This window comes from Eubalaena glacialis, chromosome 17 (assembly GCF_028564815.1).
Source record: "Eubalaena glacialis isolate mEubGla1 chromosome 17, mEubGla1.1.hap2.+ XY, whole genome shotgun sequence".
NCBI classification, from domain to species: Eukaryota; Metazoa; Chordata; class Mammalia; order Artiodactyla; family Balaenidae; genus Eubalaena; species Eubalaena glacialis.
In genome coordinates, this window is record NC_083732.1 from 42,993,851 (window position 1) to 43,005,905 (window position 12,055).

At 36.9% G+C, this 12,055-nt stretch overlaps 1 protein-coding gene across 1 annotated transcript in view; it reads right to left on the reverse strand.

Moving 5' to 3' along the window:
* Positions 1 to 1,132: 1,132 nt before the first annotated feature.
* C17H8orf88 (chromosome 17 C8orf88 homolog) overlaps positions 1,133 to 12,055 on the reverse strand; it is a 58,086-nt gene continuing 47,163 nt past the window's right edge. Inside the window, exons 5-6 of the mRNA XM_061172060.1 lie at positions 3,347 to 3,453; positions 1,133 to 1,177 (exon numbers count right to left, since the gene is read on the reverse strand). Coding sequence (XP_061028043.1) covers positions 1,154 to 1,177; positions 3,347 to 3,453 — 131 coding nt within the window. The 3' untranslated portion in view covers positions 1,133 to 1,153. The remainder of the gene's footprint in view (positions 1,178 to 3,346; positions 3,454 to 12,055) is intronic.

The following is a 12,055-nucleotide window of genomic DNA, read 5'->3' on the forward strand; positions in this document are numbered from 1 at the left end:
TTTTAAGTAACCAATAAATTTATGGCTAGTGAAGGTTCTTTTTTTTTTTTCCTATTTGAAAAGCAATCTTTTTCTGGGGAACAAAGCAATGAAAAATAGTATACTAAAGACCAAGTTGGGAAACCTGCCATGGACTAAAGTTTGAATCTGGGTAACAAGTCTAAAGACCAGTGAAGAAAAAGGTACTGGTTTTAGGAGTTCAGAATTCAGTTTAAGATAAACTTTCTGCCAAATGATGTCCTTGAATGCCTTGCCAATAGACCCAGGGATCTGAGAGAATCTGAGGATAGAACTAGGGAGAGTTTACACTTACCTTTATATGAGCAATTCTTTGTGACACTGTGCTGGAACAAGCTTTTCTTTTTAACAAGAGTGACAAATTGCAGGAGATTTATTGTATAAAATTTCTAGGAGCTAAAAGATTAAACCTCCAAATTCTTCATTCATACACTTGTTGTAAGAAATTACAGCATTGAAACTTAATGCACCTCAATTATTTGCAAATGCCTCAATTATTCCTCTTTTGGAAATAAAAGAATCTTACACAATGTTGTTATTATCACAAACCTAGAGCACAATCATATATTTGAAAAGAAATACTTCTTAAAATATTCTCCCTCCTGTCACTGAACTATTCATTGAACATCCTGAATCATTCTAAACCTCTAGAGAGATTGTAATAATCCTTTCAAGTGCTGGTATGAAATCAGTGGGAAACAGAACAAAAGCAACTTTAAAAGCAACAAGAAATTATGTATCATATATACATCGTAGCATATACTTTATATTTGAGAATCTTTACAGCTTGCATTTCCATTCCATCATTACAAGTGATGAAAAACAAAAACTGCAAGTAGCATGCAAATTATAAATAGTCTTCCCATTTCACTAACCAAATTCCTACTTTCCAGTGTTACTTCCTAATTTATGCAGGAAACTGCCTGCAAAGCTGAAACTGATTAGAAAATTCTTTAGAGTTTAAAATATCTCTTTCTCATTTTAGGAGAAACCAAACACCCAACCATCAAAATTAAAAATAAATTGAATTGTTACAGTCCATTACAGTTATTGTTACTAGATCCACTTCATTTGCAGGTGTCCAAAATATAAAATTAATAATTCTTTATCTTCAAATACATATGTTCTTAAAATGCTACTTAAAGCTTTGGTTGTTTTCCTGTAATAAAGAAGAAAAAGTTAACTTATCAATTAGATTGAATGAATGTAGCTGTTACTAATTAGTTTATCAAACCAAATATTGTGACCTATTAAGTGTTTGTAGATCTAAATGCATGTTACTATAGAAACTATTAAGTAACTGGAATTTGTCAAATAAAGCAGTTCTTCTGTGTTTAGTAAAACTTATATAATTCATATATTATATTTAAATATATTAGATTGTATTCCAAACCCGTTGTTCTGTTTTTGTGGTACCTAATTTTTAGAAAATGTTATTAATGCATAAAACAAAAGTAAACTCAAAATAATGCGTATGTCAAACTTTTATTGACAAAATAAAATGTTGTTAGAAGTGGAAAGCCTTCAAATGAGAAAGTGACTATATTTTATATAGCACTGAAGTTTAGATGTATTCTTATAGACCAAGGATTATATGCCTCTAAGATCTCTGAACAGGTAGAAAAATTCAAATATCATCAAGGATGCTTTACCTCATTAAATAGTCCTGTGAGCAAGGTATTATGAAAAAAACTTTTAAATTTATGCTTTAATTTTAAAAAGAATTAGCTGGATGTCTGCAAGGTAGTGAGTTTAAATTAAGAACCACTGATACACCATGAATAAACTAAAATACAAAAAATTGTAATTATGAAAAAAAAGCTATGAATTCCAAAGGGTAAGGAATCCCCCAAATGGAGAACACAGGAAGTATTTTATATCTCATATTTGACCCATTCTTAGCATACCTATATTCTGAACTCATCTCAGTAGAATACTACAGGCATTCCTCAATTTACTGCTCTTTGTAGATACTGTGTTTTTTACAAATTGAAGGGTTGTGGCAACCTTGCATTAAACAAGTCTATAGGTACCATTTTTCCAACACCATCTGCTCACTTTGCGTCTCTGTGTTTTATTTTGGTAATTCTCCCAATATTTCAAACATTTTCATTATTATCATTATATTTGTTATAGTGATCTGTTATCAGTTATCTTCAATGTTACATAGCGAAAAGATTACAACTTGCTGAAGGCTCAGATGTTGGTTAGCATTTTTTAGCAATAAATAAATAGTTTTTTAATTAAGATATGTAAATAGTTTTTCTTTTTTCAGACATAATGCTATTGCACAACTAAGAGCAGTATAGTGTAAACATAACTTTTATATGCACAGGGAAACCAAAACATTTGTGTGACTCCCTTTATTGCGATGTTTGTTTGGAACCAAACTCGCAACATCTCTGAGGTATGCCTGTATACCTTTTATATGCCTTTACCTGTATAAAATGGTGTTTATGAAAACTATAAATAAAAGAAATTCAAATTCCAGTCAAAATGGAAGTAAAGACCATAAAAGATGAAAATCAACACCTACTGAGTACATAATGAGAGATAAGTATCATACTAAAAAAGCAATTTCATACATTTCATTTAATCCTAACAATTAGAAATCATCCCCTTATCACAATTGCAAAATTGAGGCTCAAGAACGTTAAGTGACTTGCCTAAGTTTGAGCAATATACCAGTACACAGGTGGAGCTACACCTTGAACCCAAGCCTGACATGAAACTCATGTCCTTTCCAATCAATATCCTGAAAGATACATGTATGTATTTACTGTGTGTATTTACTCTGATAGAATTTGATGAGGTGACACAGAAATATAAAGGGCTAAGAAACAGCAAAGACGTGTTGAAGAATAGTTGTGTTGTTTTACTGTATAAAAGGAGTAACTGAACAGAACAGAGCGCCCAGAAACAGACCACATGTAAATATATTGCTGCAAAGGTGGCAGAGGACTATCCTTTCGCTAAATATTGCTAGGATGACTGGATATCCATGCAGAAAAAAATAAAACTTCACCCCTACCTCACACCATATAGTAAAATCAATTTCAGGTGAATTATAAAACTTAATTGAAAAACAAAATAGAAAAATATTTCCTAAAATATGACAATTCCATTCTATTTTTGACCAGAGTGGTAATTACTTACAGTAATTGGTTATAATATACATTTAGATTTATGTACTTTTCTGAATTATATTTCACAATGAGAAAGATTAAAAAGGTTTAAAAGACACATATTTTAGAATTAAAACAATACAAAAATCTTTAAAAGATAAATATTTAGAATTAAAACAATACAAAATTAGAAAACTACTTACTGGTTTTTGAAGTACAATGGGATGATCAGGCAGAAAGTCTGGTTTTTTTCTGCAGATGGAAACACTTGAGAGCTTCAACAGGAAATCTCTGCTGTATTTGATTCTCTCTGTAGATATCAAAACATTAAATGTAATGTTATAAAGCACAGAACTCTCACAGAACACTTTTTGGCTCATTTCTTTCTGGATGTTCCTTAACTGTCCATTATTTTATAAAATGGTAAGTAGTTTTTATGTAAAAGAGAAGTGGGGAAAAAGCTCTGACAAACATCTACTGCCTCCAATTTTCCTTTTACATAGAAACAAAGCCAATTAACCAAGGAAACATTTCAGAAACTTGGTAATGCATCGCTTCTTTTCTCTGATTATTCATATCTAGTAAAGAAATCTTCTATTATAAAATATAACAGGTATAACACCTATTGGGCAATTCAGATCCCGATAAGCCTATGGAAATGGAACCCTAATAAGCCTGTCTAGTCTTTATATTACTCACTAAAAATTTAATACAATCCAATAAATTCAATTCAAGAAACATTTATTGTAGGTAATAGTGAAAAAGGTCCAAAATAGGGTCCCTATCTTCAAGGGGAACAATGATTCAAATATCTGCAGATTTCTCGTCAGAGACTATCACCATCTTGGTCTATATTAGACCATTTACTGGGCCAGAAATAGTGGAGCTATAATCTTTAAATTTCTAACAGATAAGGACTGGCAACCTAGGTTTCCATATTGTGAAATAATAGAAAAAATATATATGGGTTTCTGTCCCTGTTCCTGGCACAGAACTCCTTTCCCTTGTAATTTCCTAAGTGATAAGAGCACTAGGAGCATCTTTTGTTCTAATATTTGTTCCTTGACACTAGTTCCTGACACAGAGCTGCTAAGTCTCTTAAAATTTTCTGGGTGATTTGGTCTTCTGTTCTAATGAGGTGACTCTTGGTGGGCTCCTGGATGGGGGCTGATCACCAGAAAGACCAAGCCATGATTAGAAGCTTGGAACGTTCAGCCCCACCCCTACATCCTCTGAGAAGGGGAGAGGGGCTGGAGATTGAGTTAATGATCGATGGTGCCTACGTGATGAAGCCTCCATAAAAATCACAAAAGTAAAGGGTTTGGAGAGATTCTGGGTGGGTGAATACATCCATGTACCAGAGAGTGGTATAACTCAACTCCACAGAAGCTCCTGCACTTGGGACCCTACAAAACCCTGCCCTATGTATATCTTCATTTGGCTATTCATCTATATTCTTTATCATACCCTTAATTATGTAATAAACTGGTAAATGTAAGAAAGTGGTTTCCCTAAGTTCTGTAAGCTGTCCTAGAAAATGACAGAATCCAAGAAGGGGGTCTTGGGAACCTTTACTTGTAACTGTCATCGGAAGTGGAGGGTAGTCTTATGTGACCAGGCCATTACCCTGTGGCATCTACATTAATTCCAGTTAATATCAGAATTAACTTGAATTATAGGACACCAAGCTGGTTTTGCAATGAATTGCTTGATATGTGGAAAAACCATAAATCTAGTGCCAGAAGTGTTGTGAGTATAGTATTGAGAGTAGAGGAAAAACACAGGAGGAGTGTAGTTTTTCCCTTATACATAGCCAGTGAAAAAATCCTTCAGGAATGCATATGAAGTAAAAAACATTTTCAGATGAAAGAAAACTAAAAGAATTTGTCACCAGCAGACCTGATGTATAAGAAACACTAAAGGAAGTCCTCCAGGTTGAAGGGAAATGATACCAGACAGAGTCTTTAATCTTAAGATTTAAAGGAGAACAAAAGAGAAATGGCAAATAGCTGAATAAATATAACAGACTCCTTTTTTCCCCCCTTATCTAAGTTTTATGAAAATATGTATGATTGTTGAAAAGCAAAACTTCTGACACTGTCTGGTGAGACTTCCAAGGTATGGAGATATAATGCATATAGCTATAGCAAAAAGATCAATACAGGGGGATAAAGGAAAGGAACTTACATATGGTTGCAAAGTTTTGCCATCACTGTTTTGCATGAAGTACAATATTAACAAGTACACTGAGAAAGTTAGATATTATAATCCCTAGACCAACCACTTAAAAATACAAAGAAATACAGCTAAAAATACAGTAGATATAATTAAATACCAAAAATGAAACTTAACAAAATCCAAAAAAAAGAACAGGGGAAAACAAAAACAAACAAAAACGAGGACAAACAGAAAACAAATAATAAAATGATATGTCTAAATTCAACCATATCACATTAAATCTCAATGGTCTAAACCAGGGTCAGCAAAATTTTTCTGTAAATGACCAGAAAGTAAATACTTGAGGAGTTTGGGACATATAATCTCTGTCACAACTACTCAACTCTGTCTTGTAGCAGAAAAGTAAACACAGATAATAACTAAATAAAGCATGTGGCTGTATTCCAATAAAAGTTAATTTCCAAATTGGGCATTTGGCCTGAGGGCCATAGTATACTCACTCCTAAGACAAACACTGCAATTAAAGGCCATAAATTGACACAACAAATAAAAAAAGACACTGTTACATGCTGCCTGCAAGAGATACACATTAAACATAAAGACACAGATAGGTTGAAAGTAAATGGGTATAAAAAGATATACCACACAAAGACTAAGAACAAGAAGGCTAGAGTGGCTCTTAACATTAGATAAAGAGATAACAATTATCAATGTGTTGTGCCTAAAGACAGAGTTTCAAAATGCATGAAGCAAAAATTGACAGAAATAAAGGGGGCAACACACAATTCCATAAAAATATTAGATAATGTAAAAACCCTTCCCTCAGCAACTGATATAACTAGACAAAAAAACAAAAAAAATCAGAAAAGACACAGATCTGAACAATACTATGGACCACCTCGATTTAACTGACAATTATAAAAGCTACATCAACAACTGCAAAATACAAATTATATTCACATAGATATGGTACAGTAACCAAGACAGACTATATGTTGGCTATAAAACAAGTTTCAATAAATTTAAGAGGCTTGGAAAAAAGAGGACTCAAATAAATAAACTCAGAAATGAAAGGGGAGACATTACAATTGATACCACAGAGATACAAAGGATAAGATTATATTATGAACAGTTATACGCAACAAATTTGACAACCTCTAAGAAACTGATAAATTCCTAGAAACATACAACCTACCAAGACTGAATCATGAAGAAATAGAAAATATGAAAGACTGATTACTAGTAAGGAAATTGAATCAGTAATCAAAAACCTCCCGACAAACAGAAGTCCAGGACCATATGGCTTCACTGGTAAATTCTACCAACCATTCAAAGGAAAATCAATACCAATCCTCAAACTCTTCCAAGAAATAGAAGAGGAGGGAACACTCCCAAATTCAATTTATGAGGCCAGTATCACCCTGATGCAAAAACCAGAAAAAGATGCCATGAGAAAAGAAAATTACAGGCCAATATCCCTGATGAACATAGATGCAAAAATCCTCAACAAAATATTAGCAAACCAAATTCAACAATACATTAAAAGGATCATACAGCATGATCAAGTGGGATTTATTCCAGGGATGCAAGGATGATTCAATATCCACAAATCAATCAATGTGATATACCACATCATAAAATGAAGGACAAAAATCGTATGATATGTCAATAAATACAGAAAAAGCACTGGACAAAATTCAACATCTGTTTATGCTTAATACTCTCAACAAAGTGGATATAAAGGGAATATACCTCAACCTAATAAAGGCCATATATGACAAGCCCACAGCTAACATCATACTCAATGGTAAAAAGCTGAAAGCTTTACTTCTAAGAGTAGGAACAAGACAAGGATGGCCACTCTTACCTCTTTTATTCAATATAGTATTAGAACTCCTAGCCAGAGCAATTTAGCAAAAAAAAAGAAAAAGGTATTCAAATTGGAAAGGAAGAAGTAAAACTGTCACTATCTGCAGGTGACATAAAGAAAACACTAACGTCTCTACCAAAAACTGTTAGAACTAATAAGTGAATTGAGTAAAGTTGCAGGACACAAAATCAATATACAAAAATTTGTTGTGTTTCTATACACAAATAAACTATCCGAAAAAGAAACTAAGAAAACAATCCCAATTACAATTGCAACAAAGAATAAGAAAACCTAGGAATAAATTTAATCAAGGAGGGAAAGAACTGTATGCTTTAAGACATTAATTAAAGAAAATGAAGATGACACAAATAAATGGAAAGATATTCTGTGCTCATGGATCACAAAAATTAATATCATTAAAATGTCCATATTACCCAAAGCAATCTACAGATTCAATGCAATCCCTATCAAAATTCCAATGGCATTTTTCACAGAAATTGAACAAAAAATTCCTAAAATTTGTATGGAATCACAAAAGACCCCAAATAGCCAAAGCAATCTTGAGAAAGGACAACAAAGATGGAGGTAACACACTCCCTGATTTCAAACCATATTACAAAGCTATAGTAATCAAAACAGTAATGGTATTGGCCTAAAAACAGATGTGTAGATAAACGGAACAGAATAGTGAGCCCAGAAATAAACCCACTAATATATGGTCAATTAATATACAACAAAGGAACCGAAACTATACAATGGGAAATGGACAGTCTTTTCAATAAATGGTATTGGGAAAACTAAACAGCTACATGCAAAAGAATGAAACTGGACCCTTTACTTTACACTATACACAAAAATTAACTCAAAATGGATTAAATGCCTGAATGTACAACCTGAAACCATAAAACTCCTGGAAGAAAATATAGGCAGTAAGCTCCATGACACTGGTCTTGGCAATGATGTTTTGGATTTGACACCAAAAGCAAAAGCAACAAAAAGTAAAAATAAATCAGTGGGACTACATCAAACTAAAAATCTTCTGTATAGTAAAGGAAAACATCAACAAAATGAAAAGGCAGCCTACTGAATAGGAGAAAATATTTGCAAATCATATACCTGATAAGGGGCTAATATCCAAAATATATAAAGAACTCATACAATTCAATAGCAAAGAACCCCAAACAACCTGATTAAAAAATGGGCAGAGGATTTGCATAGACATTTTTCCAAAGAAGACATACAGATGGCGGGGGAGGGGCAAGACGGCGGAAGAGTAAGACACGGAGATCACCTTCCTTCCCACAGATACATGAGAAATACATCTACACGTGGAACTGCTCCTACAGAACACCCACTGAACGCTGGCAGAAGATGTCAGACCTCCCAAAAGGCTAGAAAATCCCCACGTACTTGGGTAGGGCAAAAGAAAAAAGAAATAACAGAGACAAAAGAATAGGGACGGGACCTGCACCAGTGGGAGGGAGCTGTGAAGGAGGAAAGGTTTCCACACACTAGGAAGCCCCTTCGTGGGCAGAGACTGCGGGTAGCAGAGGGGGGAAGCTTCAGAGCCACGGAGGAGAGCACAGCCACAGTGGTGCGGAGAGATTCCCGCACAGAGGAGCGATGCCGACCAGCACTCACCAGCCCGAGAGGCTTGTCTGCTCAGCCGCTGGGGCGGGCGGGGGCTGGGAGGTGAGGCTCGGGCTTCCGTGCTAGCCGGGAGGGAGTCCGGGAAAAAGACTGCAGCTGCCGAAGAGGCAACAGACTTTTTCTTGCCTCTTTGTTTCGCGGCGCGCAAGGAGAGGGGATTCAGAGCGCCGCCTAAACGAGCTCCAGAGACGGGCGCGAGCCGCGGCTATCAGCGCGGATCCCACAGCAACAGGGACCCAGAGGGAAAAACGGAGAGATTCCCACACAAAGGCTCGGCGCAGAGCAGCACTCACGAGCCCGAGAGGCTTGTCTGCTCACCCGCCGGGGCGGGCGGGGGCTGGGAGCTGAGGCGCGGGCTTCGGTCGGATCCCAGGGAGAGGACTGGGGTTGGCTGCGTGAACACAGCCTGAAGGGGCTAGCGCACCACAGCTAGCCGGGAGGGAGCCTGAGAAAAAGTCTGCAGCTGCCGAAGAGGCAAGAGACTTTTTCTTGCCTCTTTGCTTTGCGGTGTGCAAGGAGAGGGGATTCAGAGCGCCGCTTAAACGAACTCCAGAGACGGGCGTGAGCCGCGGCTATCATCGCGGACCCCAGAGACGGGCATGAGACGCCAAGGCTGCTGCTGCCGCCACCAAAAAGCCTGTGGGCGAGCGCAGGTCATTCTCCACACCGCCCCTCCCGGGAGCCTGTGCAGCCCGCCACGGCCAGGCTCCCATAATCCGGGAACAACTTCCCCAGGAGAGCGCACAGCGTGCCTCAGGCTGCTGCAACGTCACGCCGGCTTCTGCCACCGCAGGTTCGCCCCGCCTCCTCCGTGCCGCTCCCTCCCCCCAGCCTGACTGAGCCAGAGCCCGCGAAGCAGCTGCTCCTTTAACCCCGTTCTGTCTGGGTGGGGAACAGACGCCCTCAGGCGACCTACATGCAGAGGCGGGTCCAAATCCAAAGCTGAACCCCGGGAGCTGTACGAACAAAGAAGAGAAAGGGAAATCTCTCCCAGCAGCCTCAGAAGCAGCGGATTAAAGCTGCACAAACAACTTGATGTGCCTGCATCTGTTGAATACCTGAATAGACAACGAATCATCCCAAATTTAGGAGGTGGACTTTGGGAGCAGGATATATTAACTTTTACCCTTTTCCTTTTTTTGTGAGTGTATATGTGTATGCTTCTGGGTGAGATTTTGTCTGTATAGCTTTGCTCTCACCGTTAGTCCTAGGGTTAGGTCCGTCCGTTTTTTTTTTTTTTTTTTTTACTTAAAAAAAAATTTTTTTCCCTAATAAATGTTTTCTTAATAATTTTTTCCTTATTTTCTATTTTTAAAAAATTTAAAAAATTTTTTTTAATAAGTTTTTTCACATTTTTTATTTTAAAAAATTAAAAAAATTTTTTCTTAATAAATTTTTTCTTAATTTTTCTTATTTTTAGTATAAAAATTAATAAATCTATTTTTAAAAATTAAAAAAAATTTTTTTCTTAATAAATTTATTCTTAATAATTTTTTTTCTTATTTTTTATTATAATTGCTTTATTTTATTTTATTTTATCCTCTTTCTTTCTTTCCATTTTTTCTCCCTTTTATTCTGAGCCGTGTGGATGAAAGGCTCTTGGTGCTCCAGCCAGGCATCAGGGCTGTGCCTCTGAGGTGGGAGAGCCAACTTCAAGACACTGGTCCACAAGAGACCACCCAGCTCCACGTAATACCAAACGGCGAAAATCTCTCAGAGATCTCCATCTCAACATCAAGACCCAGCTTCACTCAACCACCAGCAAGCTACAGTGCTGGACACCCTATGCCAAACAACTAGCAAGACAGGATCACAGCCTCATCCATTAACAGAGAGGCTGCCTAAAATCATAATAAGTCCACAGACACCCCAAAACACACCACCAGACGTGGACGAGCCCACCAGAAAGACAACATCCAGCCTCATCCACCAGAACACAGGCACTAGTTCCCTCCACCAGGAAACCTACACAACCCACTGAACCAACCTTAGCCACTGGGGACAGATACCAAAAACAACGGGAACTACGAACCTGCAGCCTGTGAAAAGGAGACCCCAAACACAGTAAGATAAGCAAAATGAGAAGACAGAAAAACACACAGCAGATGAAGGAGCAGGGTCAAAACACACCAGACCTAACAAATGAAGAGGAAATAGGTAGTCTACCTGAAAAAGAATTCAGAATAATGATAGTAAGGATGACCCAAAATCTTGGAAATAGAATAGACAAAATGCAAGAAACATTTAACAGGGACGTAGAAGAACTAAAGAGGAACCAAGCAACGATGAAAAGCACAAGAAATGAAATTAAAAATACTCTAGATGGGATCAATAGCAGAATAACTGAGGCAGAAGAACGGATAAGTGACCTGGAAGATAAAATGGTGGAAATAACTACTGCAGAGCAGAATAAAGAAAAAAGAATGAAAAGAACTGAGGACAGTCTCAGAGACCTCTGGGACAACATTAAACACACCAACATTCGAATTATAGGGGTCCCAGAAGGAGAAGAGAAAAAGAAAGGGACTGAGAAAATATTTGAAGAGATTATAGTTGAAAACTTCCCTAATATGGGAAAGGAAATAGTTAATCAAGTCCTGGAAGCACAGAGAGTCCCATACAGGATGAATCCAAGGAGAAACACACCAAGACACATATTAATCAAACTATCAAAAACTAAATATAAAGAAAACATATTAAAAGCAGCAAGGGAAAAACAACAAATAACACACAAGGGCATCCCCATAAGGTTAACAGCTGATCTTTCAGCAGAAACTCTGCAAGCCAGAAGGGAGTGGCAGGATATACTTAAAGTGATGAAGGAGAAAAACCTACAACCAAGATTACTCTACCCAGCAAGGATCTCATTCAGATTTGATGGAGAAATTAAAAGCTTTACAGACAAGCAAAAGCTGAGAGAGTTCAGCACCACCAAACCAGCTTTACAACAAATGCTAAAGGAACTTCTCTAGGCAAGAAACACAAGAGAAGGAAAACACCTACAATAACAAACCCAAAACATTTAAGAAAATGGGAATAGGAACATACATATCGATAATTACCTTAAATGTAAATGGATTAAATGCTCCCACCAAAAGACACAGACTGGCTGAATGGATACAAAAAGAAGACCCATATATATGCTGTCTACAAGAGACCCACTTCAGACCTAGAGACACATACAGACTGAAAGTGAGGGGATGGAAAAAGATAT